Raw genomic sequence first — 18,330 nt, 5'->3', positions numbered from 1 at the left:
TAGGATAAAGGAGATCGATGTAATGCTATTTCATGTTCTTTTTCCCACAGAATTTTAGTATATAAGACAGGATTTTTTAAGAATAAAAGCGACTTGTAATCCAAACCTCAACGAAGAAACTTGTGTTTCATTGTTTGGGTATTCATACAGAATCGGGAAAGTTTCACCTTTGCCTTCCCTCCGGAAATTGGTTACGCACTTAGGTGTCTCCCCACTCCGTCGGAAGAATTAGGCGAAATCAAGCCAAGCAAGAACCACGGTTAGATACTTCTCCTGGTTATCCAGGAAAAAAGGCTAATCGTCTGATCGAGCTACGGCATTCCCGTTGTCCACGTCGAGTTAGTGTAGTGCGAGTCCGCCGCTAAAAACTTCTCCTGGTTTTCCAGGAAAAAAGGTTAGCCGCCTGATTGAAGCAACTCTGACAAGGCCAGGAATCTGCGCGGAGATCTCCGAATCGACCATTCCTTCGCGTGGTCGGTTCAACAACGGTTCGTTATCGAACTAACACCCCTATTTGGTCATCTCAATGGTTTACTCAACATATTTTCTTATTTCCCGAAGTCGAATAGTCTACCCCTTCTTCGGGGGTACGGTCCAAAAGAGGTTCAATATCCTTTCATGCTGTTTGGACCGACGCTGTTTTCGGATCGCCAACCTGATCGACTCCATGTGATGTAGATTATATAATATTCAAAACTGAGCTTGACACTGATGAGATTCGACAAAAAAACGAACTCAATTTTACTAAAATCAACTTCAGTCTTGCAACTTCGAGAAGTCTTAACCTGCTATCTTCATAACTGGCTTCTTTGATTTAGCATGCCAATTGCTGGACAATCGGTCCCACTTCCAAGACAGACTGGAATTGTTGCGAATCATGGGCCAAACGCATTCAGAGCAGCACCATCCCGGCCATCATACCAACACACCGCAACGAACAAATTTGAATTTCCAAAAAATACACACACATTGACAGCTTGACATTTTGCACCCAACTGTCAGTCGTGGAAATTTATCGACACCAGCCGTGATATAACCCTACATTCGCTTTTGTTTTCGTGTGTTTTCGTTCAATGGATTCTCCGCCAGTGAAACCTCCGCGAGGAGTTAAATATACCAAAGAAACGGTAAATATCACGATTTGAACTTCCAACGTACGTTTTTTCGAGTGCTCTATTCTCCCGATACGCCTGTAAATTGAAGGTTTCACCGACGAAACCATGTAATCGAGCGTATAAAGCATTTTTCTTGAAGAAGATGCTGTGTTTATTTTCTACAGTGGGTGGTAATCAATCAATTGACTGGCGGATGGTGCGTCATCTCGGCCAGGGCCAAACTAGGCCAGCAATAGATAATGCATTCCGTTAGATTCCGTTGAAGTGAGCGATACAGCACGATGCGCGCAACGAAAACAAACGGTTCAACACAAACGGGCTCATTTCACGCACGCTAGCTGTCAGATGCACACACATGCAGTTTGGCGATGAGTGTGTTGTTTATTATCATAACAGTGTAGTTTCTCCGACGAATTCGCTAGTTTTTGTTATTTGATTGAATTTTTGTACAAAATTTTACCATTTGGGTGGTTTGCTTGAGTGAGGAGCGTTGGCCTCACGTGAATCTGCAAGCGCTAAATGCAAGATGGTAAGCAAAACACGCCAACAAGGCAATGAACGCCCGTTCCCCTTCTAGCGACTAGTGACATCATCGTTTGGGAGGCAGAACACATCCAGAACAACTAGTGCCGCCGATAAGATAAATCCGCCCGCTTATGTTTCGTCCGTTGCTTTGTACGTGGCCAACCCAAAGTGAATGATTGCTTTTCTTTGTTTCCCCATTTCAAGAGCGGTTGCGGGCTGCTTGTTTCCGTGATCAAAACACTCGATGCCAGTGAAACGAACGAGCAGCGCGAACGGGAGAAGCTTAAAATCGAGCGGGAGTTTCGAAAAACCGACCAGCGGCTAAACGAACTCGTCTCACGCAGCGATGGCGACCTCACGCGGGTTATGCAGCTGTTCGGCAAGGTGTCGACGGAAGTTACGGCCTCCCGGGAGCGAATACATGTGGTGAAGGAAAACCTACAGTCCTGCAAACAGTTGCTGCGTTGTCGCCGCGACGAGCTGAAGAAACTGTACACCGACGCAATCCAGCACAAGTACGTGCTGGAGATGTTGGATCAAATCACCGAGATCCGGAAGGTGCCGGCCCAGCTGACTGCTTACATGGCGAAGAAGCATTACCTGCACGCCACCAAGCTACTGATGGCATCGATCGAAACGACGGACGGAAAGCTAAAGGGTGTGGAAGGATTAAACGATCTACGGCAAGACTTTCAGAATCGCCGCCAGCAGCTGTACGGGAAGCTGCTGGAAGAGCTGAACAAACATCTGTATGTGTCCAGCACGGCGGACGTGTTGCAGAACTTCCAGCGTCAAGCATCGGGACGCAACAGTCAGTACGCGCCGGGAGCGTCACCGTTCCAGCGAAACGTTTTGCGGCGCTCGGCGGAACGGGTGGAGGCTAACACGAAAGCACGCAAAGCGTTGTTTGAGATCTCCAAGAACGGATTTTTGGACGTAGATAAGAGCGAAATAATCGAAGATACAGAGCTGCTAGATCCGGATGTCAATTCGTCATATTTCCTCAGTATAATTGTTGAATGCTTTGCATTGTTACAGAAAGTGCCTGAATCGATTGAGGTGAGTCCTTTGCGATCTTCAAGTTGTATCATGACTAACTATCCTTTTTGTGTTGCAGTCAATAAAAGTACAAATGCAAAGCGAACTACTAGCTATCGTAACCAAATCCACTCAGCACATCAATTCGCTGGAGCACCAGCCGCAGCACACGCAACAGTCTGCGCTCGCTATTACCAGCACACCATCGTCCGCTGCGGCAGTTGCTGCCTGCAATGGAACACCTTCCGGTGCATCGGCTGCGGATCCGACGCAACCCGCCCAACCGGTACCAATACTCGAGCTGCTCGATCTGGTGTTCAGACAGTTCAAGCTTATCGCCAACGCGCACCAGCAAGCGCTCCGCAACTATGGCAACGTCATACAACGATACAACATTCCGCAAGTGAAGCCTTACGACATTATCGAGTACTGGGGCCAGGCGCAAGCCGTCCTCAAGCTTGTGCTCACCGACTATCTGGACATTCAGAACGATAGCGGTGACGAAGCGTTACTGTTGCGGGGCCAGTTTGCCGAACAGTCCACCAACGTGAATTCGTTCTTTAGCCGTAGAAAAACGCCGGGCAAGAAACTGCTGTTCCGCTTCGACAAATCGTCCCACACGGCGGACGCAGGAGCAGCACAGCCGGCCGACGGTGACCAGGGACAGCCGAAAGAACATCGGCGCAATCTGTCGAACGTGTCGAACAGTACGCCAAAGGAAGACACCGTCAGCGGAAATTCGTCCCATTTGCTGAACAGTAGCTTCCATCAGCATCAGCCGGTTTACTTCGGTGGCAAGGATGGTGCTGCCGCGGCGGAACGGAGAAAGCGTGAGCGAGCGTTGGTTTGTTCGCCGGATGCGTCCCTGGTGCGGAAGATATATCTGCCGCTGATGGGATACATCCAGGAGATTGAGAGTTTTATGAAATGCAAGTCTGGGTACGTTAGAGGGCTGGTTTAGCGATGCCGAATTGCTATATTAATGCACTTGAATCGTTTGCTCCATCAACAGACAACCGTGCAGTTTGAACACGTTCTTGGCAAACTACGTAAAGGACGCTTATCTGGCACGTGGTCACAATCGGAACCTGCAGCTAACGATCGAGTCGCTGTCGAAGGCACAGGATGCGTGGCGCACCATTATCAGTCCGGAGGAAATGAAGCGACTCGGCCTAACGCGTCCGCTACTGCAGAATACGGTCATCGTAGAGAATCGTGAGTATTTAAATATATTTTTTAATTATTTTATGGTAACGATTTTAAACCCCTTTGTAAAATGGACAGGAATTGCCGAAACGAAGAAACTCATCCAAGATCTTCCCACCTACTCGGATGAACTGTTAAAAATGGTCTGTTCGCTACTGAAGACGTACCGTGAGACGTGCCAGGCCGCATACCGGGGCATTGTCCAGCCGGAAACCGAGGACAAGCGCATCTACAGTGTCGCCTGGCTCAAGGACGACGATATTACACGATTCTTGAAGTAAGTCCTTACGCTGGCTGAGCTCGGAGGTCGTTTTTGATTGAAAATGTTCCGCTCCCCCCCCCCCCCCCCCCCCCCCCTAGATCATTACCGAACTGGACGGATCTGAAAACATCGAACGCCCGCATACGGCAACTGCAGCAGAAGCGCTTGATCAAAACGGAACCATCGGAGGAGGAAAGTCCCACCCAGGTGCAGCAGCGCAACGTTCGCGAAGCCGAAATGCTGACCAGCAATCTCGGCGAAGGGGGCATCTCCCAGCAAGAGATCCTGTCCGATGTGGGCGTACTGAAGGAGCTGGCCATACTGCAGGAAAGCATGGAATGGTTCGCGAATCGCATTACGGAGTTTGCCCAGGAGCTGAAGAAACCGATCGTAAATGGGCTGGTGACTGCATCGCCCGTTTCTACGCCCGGTTCTCCTTCACCCGCCGGCACGGCAACGATCGTGAACAGTCCGGTAATCGTGAAGGACGGTATGATCAAGGTGCTCATCAATTTGGCACTGGAATTTGAAGAGTTGGCCAACACCTGTCTGCTGGTGTTGCATCTGGAGGTGCGTGTGCAGTGTTTCCATTACCTCCGGTCGAGCCCCTCCGATCGCTACAAGGCAAACAATCCGAACAAGAACGATTCGCTCGAACCGGACGCGAAGGTGCTGAAGCTCACGAAGGTACTGTCGGACATGGACGAAGCGTTGAGCTCAACGTTGCATCCGAGGAAAACTAAGGTAAGTGCGGGATTTTCAACCAAAAGAAGAAAACAAATCTAATGAGCGATCGATCTTGCTGTTTGCAGTATGTCTTCGAAGGTTTAGCACACCTGGCTGCGCGGATTCTTATAATGGCCGCCAACTCTATGGAATACATCGATCATTCGGGCGTGCAGCGGATGTGCCGAAATGCGCTGGCCCTACAGCAAACGCTGAGCAGCATCACAGCGTCACGGGAGGTCGCGCTGGATTATGCACGTTCCTTCTACGAAATGTTCTATCTCGATCCAGAGGTAACAATCGGTCGAGGAGTTCTTAAGCTTACCTACTAACTCCACTCAATTCCCACCCCCAGGAAATTCTTACCGCGATCGTGGAGAAAGGTGCCCAGTTTACGGAGATGCAATATCTGAATGCGCTGCAGCTGATCTTCCGCAACCGTGGCATCATAGACCCGGCCGTCGTCGGCTCCTACCAGCAAAAGCTTTCCGATCTGCTCGGCACCAAACCCGCCCTCGGTGTGATCGTTTAAGCTGGCGCGTGCCGAACAAAGCAGCGCTATAGCGCCAGCAAGTAGGCGTGTAGGATATTAGGGCAACGTTCCGAATCGCACCACTATAGTTGTTGTTTTTTGGGTAAGCATGAATGGGCTGTCGCCTTGAACGGGTGGCAAGTGGTGTTCAGCAGGCGTTGCGGTGTTAGAATAAACAAATTGTACTGCAAGCTTGCGAGCCTCTGATAGGAAAACGAATCGTTTAAAATATTAGGCAACGCTGCGCTTGCGTTTCGTGTGTGTGTGTGTGTAGGCAGTTAAAGGGGCTTGTTGAAGCTGTCGTGGAGATTAAGGATGCATCACACGCTGCTAATGTGACGATTGTCCCTTAAAACGTTCCCACCATGCTAACCATTTTGCTATCGAAAAACCCGCACAGTGCTGTTTCCCCCTGTAGAGAGCTTGTAGTGAAGCGTTTCCTCCTTGATAGAGAGCGATGCATATCACGCATTTCGGAGTTGTTTAAAATTATTTATTTTCCCTTGCTTAACGGCTAACACCGCAACCTTACCGATTGTGGGAAAAAAATTAACAAAGATCGCAGTCTAATCAAAATTAAATTTATGTTCCGCATCACTTTCGCAAAATCGCATTCAAATCGTTTCGTTCATTGCTCTAGCGTAAACAGTCTCCCCGGGCAGCGCTGGTGGTGCCTACTACCACCACCGTCCCCATAGCTGCTGCATCCGTAAAGTGCTCGTAACGTGGTGCGAACTGAGCCGAATTCAGTATATAGGACAAATAAAAACAAATTCTCAACTGAAAGCAAAACACTGGACTGAATTGATGAATAGAGGTGCAACCTATTAGACAACAAATAAATCCGAAGAGCCGGTTGGGCTGTGACTCACTGTCGGTCGTGCGACTGCTGCGAGTCATCCGTGTTCCAGATGTGAAAATTGACCGAACATCGTTCCCTTCCTTCGCACGTTGAGGGATTTGTAAACAATTGCTCGAAATCAACGCGTTCCCGAGAGTGCGGAAGACGCAGCGTGTGACGAGCGCCGATTGACGATTGCGCCAGCCAGAAGAAAACGTGGTGGAACTGTACATCGAATTTTCCTTCTGGTTGGTGGAAAGCGCTTGAGACATTACCGTTTGTTTACACTTTCATACTGACCAGCGCTACATGGCAGTAAAATATTCAAACTAGATGAAACTGCAACTGCTGCAAGGGTGGAATTTAGTTCAACTGTCAAGGTCAGTTTTTGTGATAAGTTTTTCTTCTGCTTTTTTATGTATAACTTATCGCCGAATTCCCCTGCTGCCTGTTTTGAGGTTTTCTTTCGCCCTCTCGGTGTCATAAATCACCAACGCCACGCAGATTTAGGCAGAAACATTATAAGTATTCATTTCCTGCCAAATGTTACACGTTTTTCGCACAGCCTCTGAAGTCGGTCCACACACACACTCATGATTCTTTTTGGTGACTGAAGAAACCATTCCTATCAACATTACCCAATGCAAAAAAGAAAACAAAAAATCATCATGCCAAAGTACCTTTCCAGAACAAGGAATGGAATTGTACGTACGAGCGTTTGTTCCCAACCATGGACGAACTTGGGGTGGCCAAATACACCGAGCTATGATGACTTGAGATGAAGATGAAAATATGAAAAATGTGCTGCAATTTTTCATTTGCGCCAACTGTTAAAGCGGATAGCCCTGTGAGTTGGGAAAACTGCTTAAGCTTTAACTCAACCGCGAGGGATTGTTCTATACTTCTAAACCCATATGACTACATGAAAGAGATTTTTAACCTGGAGTAATAGTGCAGAATCCACACATTATTGCTCCTCAAACTCGTCCGATATGAATTATTTAATATTTGCAAACAGAATGGAACGAAAACAGCTTGATTGATGATTGACCGCTGTGCATTAATATGAAATTCCACTCTGAAAATGCACTCATCAACCAGATGCCGCATCACATTCCTTCCATTCCTATATTACGGTCCGGTAGTATTTACATCCTTCGGACGAATCCCGTGTTGATTTACTGTTAATCGAACAGGTTGGTTTGATTTTTCCCGCTGTGTCCCTTCCAATCCTGACTGCCCGTCCTTTCCCCCACCATCAGAGCAGATGAAGCGAAAAAGAAACCGGAAATGCAGTGAGAATTTCGCAAACAAACTGATCCGCTTTCCGTCAGCTGCCACCAAACGATTCTTCGGCTGGTGGTGGTTTGTTTCATTTTTTCCACCTGGCCAGCAGCCACAAAGTCCACCGACGCCGTCAACCGATCGGCAATCAACAACCGGAACTCCGAAGCAAGACGAGCTGCCAGAGTGGGGAAGTGAAATAAATTTTACATTAATCATAGCTCGCAGCAAATACCTTGCTGAAGTTTTTCCGCTCTGCTTTCAACGATTTGTTCGTCACTTTTTTACCAACAAGTGAAGCAAAATTTATGCACCTTTTGTTTCTTTGTTTTTTGCTACTACCCGGTCTGCTTGTCGTCGGCACAGGGGACAGAGCTGTCGCAACCAAATCGAATAATTCATATTTAACTCTTGATTTTTGTCGATTTTTTTCCTGGATGAGGCAGAACAAACGATTTTTTTAGCGTTTGATACTCATGATTTATTTGCTTTATGATGCTGGCGAACAGTATAGGAAAGATTTTTGAGTTACACGCGTAATTCATCTCTGATGCGCCTTAAAGTATGCAAACTCATGCATTTAAATATTTCCCAAAGGTTCTTTCTAATTTAACTATAGCATTTCGACGTACGTGTAAAGCACAATTGCATACATTAAGGCGCACGCCTCTCTCCATACAGGGCAGAGCCGTATCAACTGTATAAAGCTACCAACAGCCTTCCCTACCCAACTGAAAGCAACAAAATATTGATCACAACCCGTATCCCCGCTATCTCAATAATGGAAAGAGCCCATAATAAGACGAAACAAATTGCTTCTTGGTGTCAAAACATCATTCCACAGTGGTATCAAATTTCTGCTACTACTCCCCGTACTTCCCTTGTTCCCGCTCCCCCCCGTCCTGCTGAACACCCTCACAAAATTTAAAGCTATCACCCCAGTGCGCGACAGAACACAAAAATGAAGCAATTATTAGAACCAATCGGTAAAGGGGAACTTACCACACTATTGGAGAAAAAGGGGCAGCAACCCCTGTCAGCCCGTGACGTGAAAGCGTGCAAACGAGAATCAATTTAGAGCGCAATTATTACTTTCACGCGTCTTGCTTCGTACTTTATTATTATTCTAGAGACCATGGTCCGTACGTTAGCCACGCAGCGAGCAAAATATCATTCGTGCATCATTTTTACATGTGTTGCAAATTGCTTAAACCAATAAATAACCTTACACGATGCGTTCGTGCGGTCGTACCTGACTGCTCCCTATACCTGCTGCTGCTGCTGCCTTATCTGCACGCACAATCTGAAGGAACCGATGATCCTACGTAAACATACGAAATATGTTCCATCGGGTTACCTTTTTGTTCTGTTCGAGATCGAATCGATTCTTGTGGGATTCCTTTTGACGATTGTTTATGCTGTTTACCTTCTGTTTTTTTCTGTCCTTTCGTCGATCAAATTTTGCAAGGTGCTTCATACACGTATCCTTCGCCGTCGCTCTTGTCCCGGAATGTTAAACAGTGTCAAGGATAAGGACACAGTTCGAGTTGACCGTACGGTCCCATAAAACAGCAGGTGTCAAGTGTAGGCTTTGGTCGCTCATAAATAAAAGCATTAGAAGAGGGAATTTTACCGACAACAACGAGGAGTCACGATGAAGGGCACAGTTTATTACACCACAAGCAGAAATAAAGAACTGCTTCAACACACTGATAGACACATATTTACTAGAATCCTTCCCTAACTAAAGAGTCGCACTCACGGTGAAAATGGCTAAAAGAACGCGCTTCCATCAATCTCAAAATGGGTGAGATAATGCATACAATTAACATCTCGCTCCTCCGAGTCCTAGCACTCTTGCAGTCCCAGTCCAGCATAATTTAAACATTATCTTTCTCCAACTTCATGAAATCAAATGAGGTACCAGAAGCTTCATTAACAGAAAAAAAAACCGGATCACACCCAGGGAAACATTTCGCCAGTGTCAGCCGTCCAGTGAACGACGCACTCGTTCTGCATAATAATGCACCACCTTTGCTTGCACTGCAACCGCCATGAATGTTCGTGCAAACGACCACTTTGCGCCACTTTACGTGCTGAGTACGTTGATAACATTTTAATTAAATCCATCCCATCTAGAGTCCGCGAGCATCAAGGATTCGCCACTCCGTCTGTGATGTGTGTGTGTGTCTTTCTTTTACAACAAAACGTTTCACAAATTTGCAAACCGTGTGCAAGTCTCAAATCCACGCGTTGAAAGGAATTTAAACTGGGAAAATGCGCCTTAATTTTTCCTTACTCCTCACAAACGAAAATCACCCCCCTTGAGGATGCTTCATCCTGTTACGGGATAAAAAGTAGGCCGGCGTACGGTAAGAAGCTGACAAGAAATTCAAACAAAAAGGGTCCACGGTAACTTACCCGCTGCGAACGCCGATCGTAAGGATGAGGAAGAAGGCGGGTGTCTCTCTCCAGGGAGTTGAGGTGTTTGGCACCGAAATGAAGGATGTTTCGAAGGGACAGGATAAAATAAACACGGCAAACAAGAAACGCCACTTTGCAGACAAGTGAATTTTATTCTACCTGTAACGATGCTCCAAAAGGATCTTCTCCCGTGAGGACACGCGTTACGTAAAACGTGGCTCGTTGACCTACTATTTGAAAGCAGTCGGGCGACCAGGAAAAAGTGTGACACGATGTTCCTTGCGACACACGTGGACGAGTTGGACGAGATAAAAGTGCTGAAAAGTTGTAATTAAATCAGGTAACGATGCAACAGACCCGAGCTCTCGGTACCAGCACCAGAACGCATTTTCTGCACTTCCTGCAATAATAGCTTTCACGTTTGAAGATCGAAATGCCCCTCCCGAGTTGCATAACTAATAATTAGTGACAATTATGGGGTTGGCTTGGTTAGCTTTGGCTTCCCAACCAAAAACACACCGCTGTCCACAAGCGTGGCGATGAAAGATGTCACCAGTCGTCGGGGCTCAAGTAATCAAACAGGGAGAAAGGAGCGTTGGAACAATTTTACGCATCACCAGACGCCAGACGGTACTGTCACCGGCACCTGGCACAGCCTGAGACTTGAAGTAATCTGAACCTGGAGCCTTCAAGAACCAACCAACAAGAACGTAGCTCGCAGAAGGGGTCACAAAAGGGGTTGGGTAGCGAGAAGCGACAGGGTGGTAATTGATGTGGTCGCGTTTCGTTTTTGGACAATTTTCGTATTTCGCCTGGAGAGAATGTAACAGAATCTCTTTTGCGGTAAAGGTCTTGCGAACGGGCAACAAGGCCTATAGAAAGGGGTTGAAAGTATTGGACAATTCTGGCACAATTTACCTGGCCGCGCTGGCAAAGAAGCCGTAAGCAATGCGTAACGTGTGTGTTGCATGCCATACTGTCATTTCTTTTGCGATTCAACCTGTGAGGGCACACAAGGGACGCCACGAAAAAAAAAATGAAAACCCTGATGCGTAATTATTCGTGGGAATCTTGGGTTTTTTTTGGACATGTTATTATCGAAGTATTTGGGTTATGCTTTTTTCTTAATTTATGGTGAAAATATTCGGCAGAAGGGCTTAATAAATTTGAAGCTTCCTAATTGAAAATTAATTCTCGTAATTTTGCATTGACGCCTATATCTGTATAAAATATCTTATATTTAAATACCTTTTATCCATAATGGACTTGAACTAAAAAAGCATTATTAAAACGGCTCTACGATGATCATCTCACCATACTACTGCATACCTTAAGGCGCTTTGATCACGATGCACAGCGCCAGGCGAATAACTTAAAAATATAATAAACTAACCAATTCGATTGCATATTCAATACAGACTAGTGCGAAATATGTAAATTGACTTACTCCCTTTAATCAAACTTCCGATAGATGAACTAAAAACATATACTTTTTTCGTCGTAGGACGAAAAATCTATTGTACACCGTTCGGACGAATCTAGATTTACATGTCGTGATTTCCACAAACCATCATTCCCACTTCGATTGGTTAATGCATATGCAAATAGGTATATCAATCCACACCGGGGCGCAAGTTTTCATCATCGCAGTTCTTCAAACAGGCGAAAGAAAAAAAAACAAGTTGCCAAAATCCTCCACCGCCAGGAAACTAACCAAATCACCAACGTTTTAACAGATGGCGAAATTCTCGTCCCGTAAAACTTCAACCCCACAAACTGAATTCGATCACATTTCATCCATGCCTCACCATTACACCCTCACATTCTGCCACCGGTTCTATTGAATCCGTGTTCATCGGTGCCGCGTACCGTTCAAGGATTTACCGTGCCGGGTAGGATGCAAATAATGCAGAATGAATGCGCATGAACTTGAACTCCCTTTCGCGCGGAAACCGGCCGGGCTAGATGTGTGGGTGGTCGCTTGTGGATGTCCTCCTACAGTCGGGCAAGAGTGAGCGTGGCAGGTACGATAGAAGCAGCATAAAACAAAGAGCTGGGCTGCTGCGTTTTCCACCGTTTCCCAAAAGTATCCAGAATCGTGGCGTTGTTTGGAAGGTATTGCGGCCAGAAGACCGGCTCGTCCTTGTCCTTTCGGTTTGTTTACCGACAGCAACCGTAAGTATAATTTGAATCGGCGGTTGCACGAAGTTGAACGAAAACATCGCCCTTAGGTGAAGAGCGAAGGAGAGTATCGAAATTATGAGAGAGGGGATAATGGGAGAGAATAAGCTACAGTGCATTGTGAATTTTATCAAGGACATTACGAAGAAAATTGGGAAAATACTTCATAAAATGTTTTTGACAGCGTGCGGACGATTCAAAAAAATCATGGGAAAAATTAGCCTTGGTGTAATTTTTAATCAGCTAAATTATTTAAATTTATGACAACTAAAAGACTGAAAAGATGAGGAAGAATCATATCGAAATTTCTTCTGCATGTACGGAGAAACTTGAAACACTCTCATCCACCAAGTACAAATTTTTTGACCAACCGTCAACCACTCGCACCCGTTGTGCAGCCGCGTGCGATGTTTTATGCTCTCGCCGCGTTACTCCCGCACGCATTCTGTCATTCATTTGCGGGAACTGGTCGTGAGCGGGCGTAAAGTGCTGTAGCGCATTTTCGCACCCTCAACATACATTTCCGTCATCCTTTCCAGCAGAAAGCTGGCGTTTCGTGTGAGGAGGTTTGTGTGTGTTTGTTGTTGTGTGCGGGTGTGAGCGAACATTTCGGCTTGCCGGCTCGCGTCTTCTGCCGGGTTGTGTGTGCGCGCGCGCTTCTGCAACCAAAACCAACACCGCCGAACCCGAATCAACGCATCCTTGGATTCGTCGTGAATGATGACGACCGAGTGTGTAGGTGTGAGTGTCGCGATTGCTCGCACGACGTAAAAGGATTCCAGCGCACGCCGCGTACCGTGGTGACCAAGATGCCCGTTGCTTGATTTGGGGAAGTTGGAATTTTTTGGCAAAGATTTTTTGGCAACCGCTTCGATGGAATGTGTCCCTGACGGTGGACCTGAGTGCATGGCCAGAAACAGGGATGCAGTAACAAGGTGCAAAAGTGTGCGGGTGTGTGTGTTTGTGTGTGAGATGGAGGATAAAAATGGAACATCGTGTAATTAGTCGTGGCGTTTGCGATGCCGAATGTTTGTGATTCTTCTCGTCCCCGTTCGCCGACCGAGACGCGAAAAGCATCGGCACGTGATTGTGGAAGATTTACTGAGAAAAAAAACGTGGTGAACGCGTAAACATAACGCTAGCGGCGAAACATACGCCGAATGTTTGTGAGTGAATTTCATTTACCCAACCAGATGGATATAGCAGAAATGACAAAAGAAAACCGTTTTTCATGATGTTTATTTCGTCCAAGTTTTTACCTCCAGCATCGTAAAACGGGAAGGTTAGCGTGCTGGCTAGAAGTTTGCTGAAAAACCCCGATAAAATAAATCTATCCGAAGTTACTGTGCTCCATCCTACCATCACATAAGTTTGAAAGTTGCTTCATTTTCTGCTCGGTTGCACCTGATCGCCCAACCTGAAGCAAAGTGTGGAAAAAGTGTTCTTCGTCCTGGGGGTTGCTACGCTGGTGCTATGGCTACTGTGTACTTTGCCTGCCTATCCATGGAATACAAGGCAACGTAGGGATGGTTCTCGTTGGTGTCTTGTGCCGTGCTGTGTACCGAGTGTTTGCGATTTGTTTGGCAACGGTGCTGACCTTCGGTGAATCGATTTTCTCTATTTGCAGGTGACAGAGACCTCCATGTACCTTACAAGGAACCGTTAGCGTCATTCGCCGTGTGCGTCATCAGGCAGTGAAAACGTTCGATTTGCTGCAATTGTGGAATTATCCAGAGCTGCAGCTTTGAAGTGATGTCCGTTATGATTAAATCAATATACAGTGGCAAGTGTTCATAATACGTAAAAGTGAGTGAGTGAAAACTTAACTTCTCATAGCATTGGTGCGGTTCTTGGTGAAAATTAGAGGACTTCTGACTTGAGGTGCCAATAGCAAGTCCAGGAGTGAGGTGTTGTGAATAGCGTCCTGTTAAAGTGCTAAAGTGTGCCCAAGTGGTTAGGGAAGAGTTTTATGAAATGATTCACAGTATTGTGTGTTTAACAAACGAGGTGATTTTAATTACAAATCAAGTTGTGTAAACAAAGTGCTAATTGTGGAGCTTAATAAATTTCAACGGATTATATAAAAGAACAATATAAAGAGGATTTTCTTAGAAAGTAAGTATCAAATTACGATATTAATAGTTCCACAACTAGCTCACGGTCTTAATAGAAATCGCTAACGGTCTGAGACCCGCGTCTGTCAATCCAATATCCCAGCTTTCCTGTCTGGCTAAGCAAAGTCATCTTAGTTTTGTTTTGTCTGTCCATGAATCCATGTCCACGAGAATGCCTGAAAATCTTTACGGTCTAGGTTGTTCGGTTCCATTCTTATGACATGACCAGCTCATCGTCTAATTCGATTCCACAACGATGGGATCACTTTCCTGGCAGCTGCATAGGAGATTCTAGACAAGAGGGAGCTACTCATATGTGGCTTAAAATACTGTGGACAGGTTGGCTGAGTCGCGCATCCCCAATTTTACAGGATTAAATATTATCATTGATGGAATTACTTGCTTCTCTGTGTACCTGAAGCCATGCAAGTGTTCAAATTGAAGAAAGAATACGATTATTTTTCATAATCCTTCCTTGTCGCTGACTACGTGGCTTCCTCGCAGGTATTATCTACATGTATCGCTTTATCGTATTAAATTGTTCATTACTATGCTTCATCGAACATTGGACATTAAGCCGCAACAATTTGGTCCATTTTATGTCATCCCTTACATCTCACTCATTTCCAATAAAATCCCCTCGAATCGAGAGTGCCACTACAGCCTCGGAATTGCAACGGCAATTATTTGCAGTCCGCCACGAATAGTGTAACACATCAATTACAAATGAAACGCAAATGGGCAGCGATATTCGCGACAATGATGAATTTTTAAACTGTGGCACGATCGAGCCTCGACAGGGTCGTAAATTATGCCATGGACACATTTTCCGCTCTATCACAACGCGATTACGTGTGCTCGGAGCTTTTTTTAGCGAAAGATGACCATAAATATTATATTTTAAAGATCTTTATACGTACAGTATACAGTACACAGCATGCCCGTTGCTAGTGTAAATTACCCTTTTATTCATGAGAATTATATTTCTCCCATTAATCCTCCCATAGGCCCCACAATAATTAGGTCAGCAACGGTTTCATCCTTCTCGATCGGGAAAATTCTTCATCGCTCAGCAGTTCCAGCTTCCTCAGAGCTCTATTATGCCTCCGTTAAGCGGTGAAACCACTTAATAGTAATAGTGTCCCCTATTCGCAGGTGTGGCCAATCGACTCGTAAACAGTTCCAGCCCGAATCGTTTCTCCAACTTCTTACGACCATCGGCAAATTCTATCGTGCCACTCAGTGGCGGAATTTCTCACTCACGCACTTGGGACATTCGTTGTTTTTATTTCGTTTTGGTGCCGCACGGATGACGATTCAGCGTAATTCCGTAACTGATTGGACTGAATAATTTATTTCATTCGCTGTGCCGGGCTTGGACAGGGCAGAAGTATAAAAGAATATTCTTTCTCACTTCAAGGTAAAATAGCGATGCCGAAAAAGGACTTGATGGTCAAGTTAAATGACCGGAGTCCGATGAAAAAGGACCTTGAGTATCTTTTACCAAGAATGCATCACCGCTTTAAGGATCCTTTTTGGCGAATAACGAAGCTTATAATAGAGTTTTGTTTTTCCTCGACACAGCCACCCGATAATAGTTCGCTGGAAAACTAGTCCCATCGGTATGTACCATCAGGACCATCCCTATAAGGGCTGGTTTTTTTATTCTTCGCTCACACCCCAACCTAAACGTCAGACCGAATCTCTTCTCATCCGTCTGATGTTTGCTGGGAAAATACCCCAAAAACCCCCCCGAACAGTCCACCCACATGGGCCTGCACAGCGAGTGGACGGCATGGCACTGTGAAAGGAGTCACAAGCAAAATGTTACGATTAGGCGTGCTCCATTGAAAGGGAAAATAACACCCGACACACACTCACATACACACATAAAAAGCAACCAGAAGCCTAAGGCGAAATACGCAAGAAGAATAGAGGGAGCAACTAAAAAAAAACCCCATGTCCAACGCGCATCGTGCCGGTGAAATCTTTCCACGTGCGGGAAATTGGTCCAGAGATTGGATGAGGTTCTTCTGGGGAATGGAGGCCAAAACACAGGAAAATGCAGCACACACACACACACGCCGTCTCGTTGCGAGCTTTCACTATTGCGAACACGTACCGGCACTTTTACATGTGTTTCATTAGCACGTCGTCCGGTGGCAAGGACAAAGCTCCAGAACGGTAGGCTTAGAGGCTTTCCTTTCGCCATTCTTTTGCCATAGTTTTACCATCATTAGCTACCATTTACCCTTCCGGGTGGGTGTGGTGTTTTTCTTCATTCTATTCCATTTTCTTAAAGACCTTTTGCGTCGGTGCGCATTGATACACCGATCGGACCCGGCTGATAACGGGTGCTGGTATTCGGCTAAAAACAGTGCCAATATTATTGCTTGCGATAAGGATACGACGATGATGATGATGATGATGGTGAGAAGTAGTGAGTGAACGACCGAAAAATACGTTTTCCAACTCGAGGCGGCTCATGCGGAAGCGTGATTTCGCGCTGAATTTGCAATGTTTACGATCGACATTGAGCGCTAATGATTATCTTCACAGCCGATAAGCGAAATCCGGAAGAATTTGATGGTTACGAGATATTTGGAGGCGTAGCATCAGGCAGGCGTCTTTGTATTTTTGGGTTTTTTCTGAACAATTGTCCCTTTTTTGACACATTAAAACGAGCTGTTTGCGTCTAGCAGTTAGGCTACATGCATCAAATAATCGGCATAAGATTGATATCAAGATGACTTAAGGACTTAAGGGAATTAAAATTAAACTCTTATCAACGAACATTAAACATTTATTCCGCGAACATTTGCATTATTCTACGACTCAACACAAGCTACAAGAACTCATCAATTGCTCAACTTTAATATGGGCCACAAGTGCTGATTGCTTTTAGTTATTTGAACAGAGATAACCAGATTTTTTTTCCAATCCGTTTGTGTTTTTCTTGTGTTTCTGATAGCACCAATGTCCACGACAACACAAGCTATCATTTTTTTATAGCCCAAACGCACCGTCCAGCTGAATCGTCCGCACATGAAAGGAATCAAATTGCATTTGTTCCATCGTTTAGGTTTTGTTTTCCCATCCATTACTGGTCGAACGATTTGTATGGAAATTAGCTCGACTATAACAACACTTTACGCTCTGCCCGACAGCGTCCTGCCAGCCATTTAATTCCATTTAAAGAATCCTCTATGTTGCATTCTGATGCTGGTTCTAGCACAAAAACTATTAGACCCCCGGTTTTTTGTATTTTCCATCGCCAAAGCTTTAACCGTGTCGGATGCTCCCCAAGTTTTTCTCGATGCTAAATTCTAGCCAGAAGCTTAGTTTGGGCCGATAAAACCGGTGTACGTGAGCTGCGAGAGCGCAAAAGCGCAAAAACAAAAACATATTCAACAGCCTATGGTCGATGGTTTTGGGCGTGGATTATGTCCGACCGACTGGCTTGCGAGCATATGTATGGACGGTTGAAAGCGGAATGAAACAAATTTGCACCAAAGCTCCAAACGCTGGAATAATGCAGCACACGTGTGTCTGCGTGAGTGTGCCTTTTATGTATCTTGTGCTGCATTTTCCCGTTGCCGGAAAACTCATAGCTCCCCATCGATTGTTAGTTTTGATGGAGAGAGGGCTACTATGGCCCGGGTACCTCGGTACGTGCTTTCAAACGTGCACTTCAAATGCTTTAACCCCGGAAGCCACCTAAAAAAGTGCCACAATGTACGTACATTATCGGACGCAGTAAGCTTTTGCACGGCTCCGCTGGGGCGAATGATTTTCCGACCCACGGACAACGCTACGGGCGGTCCCGTGCGTGAAAGTGCATTCGATAGGCGGATTATCGGGTTGGCATGGAATTTAACAAATGCATGAGTACAATCCCGTGGACAGTGGTGTGTAGTGATGCTATGCCTAGTTGGGATGTGTGAAGCGTCGGATGCATTCCTCGGACGGGCAGAAACAGTGGAAACCTGGGAAAACCTGATGAGGAAGGAGCGGATAAAGCCGATCGAAACATCACTTTAAATGTGACTAATTAAACCGCCGCTGACAAGCGCTGGCACGAG

At 45.8% G+C, this 18,330-nt stretch overlaps 2 protein-coding genes across 11 annotated transcripts in view; both read left to right on the top strand.

The window, feature by feature from the left end:
- Positions 1-1,030: 1,030 nt before the first annotated feature.
- On the top strand, positions 1,031-6,196 carry LOC118505134 (exocyst complex component 4). 2 transcript variants are annotated; one of them, XM_036040474.1, is made up of 8 exons: positions 1,031-1,127; positions 1,845-2,699; positions 2,758-3,617; positions 3,691-3,893; positions 3,963-4,161; positions 4,245-4,890; positions 4,959-5,165; positions 5,228-6,196. In XM_036040474.1, the coding sequence occupies exons 1-8, from the start codon at positions 1,074-1,076 to the stop codon at positions 5,402-5,404; spliced, it is 3,201 nt and encodes a 1,066-aa protein (XP_035896367.1). In that variant the 5' UTR covers positions 1,031-1,073; the 3' UTR covers positions 5,405-6,196. The 2 variants fall into 2 exon arrangements, with proteins under 2 accessions (XP_035896367.1, XP_035896368.1); XM_036040475.1 differs by lacking the exon at positions 1,031-1,127 and adding an exon at positions 1,376-1,644.
- A 6,403-nt stretch (positions 6,197-12,599) lies between these two features.
- The window catches only part of LOC118505131 (protein tincar), a 91,098-nt gene continuing 85,367 nt past the window's right edge, over positions 12,600-18,330 (top strand). For 3 of the 9 annotated variants that reach the window (XM_036040463.1, XM_036040456.1, XM_036040460.1), the window contains exons 1-2: positions 12,600-13,300; positions 13,762-14,249. The gene's annotated coding sequence lies outside the window, so the exon portion shown is untranslated. The remainder of the gene's footprint in view (positions 13,301-13,761; positions 14,250-18,330) is intronic. The other 6 variants (XM_036040465.1, XM_036040464.1, XM_036040462.1 and 3 more) reach the window with 6 other exon arrangements.

The sequence above is a fragment of the Anopheles stephensi genome, chromosome 2, assembly GCF_013141755.1.
Source record: "Anopheles stephensi strain Indian chromosome 2, UCI_ANSTEP_V1.0, whole genome shotgun sequence".
NCBI lineage: Eukaryota > Metazoa > Arthropoda > Insecta > Diptera > Culicidae > Anopheles > Anopheles stephensi.
Note: the sequence above shows the minus strand (reverse complement) of the source record. Positions and strands in the feature narration are given on the sequence as shown.

Excerpts from the sequence above, each read along its gene's own strand:
- LOC118505134 (XM_036040474.1), top strand. The coding sequence starts at position 1,074 with ATGGATTCTCCGCCAGTGAAACCTCCGCGAGGAGTTAAATATACCAAA. Across the intron at positions 2,700-2,757 it reads AAGTGCCTGAATCGATTGAG|TCAATAAAAGTACAAATGCA; the intron begins GTGAGTCCTTTG and ends TTTGTGTTGCAG. Across the intron at positions 3,894-3,962 it reads TACGGTCATCGTAGAGAATC|GAATTGCCGAAACGAAGAAA; the intron begins GTGAGTATTTAA and ends TAAAATGGACAG.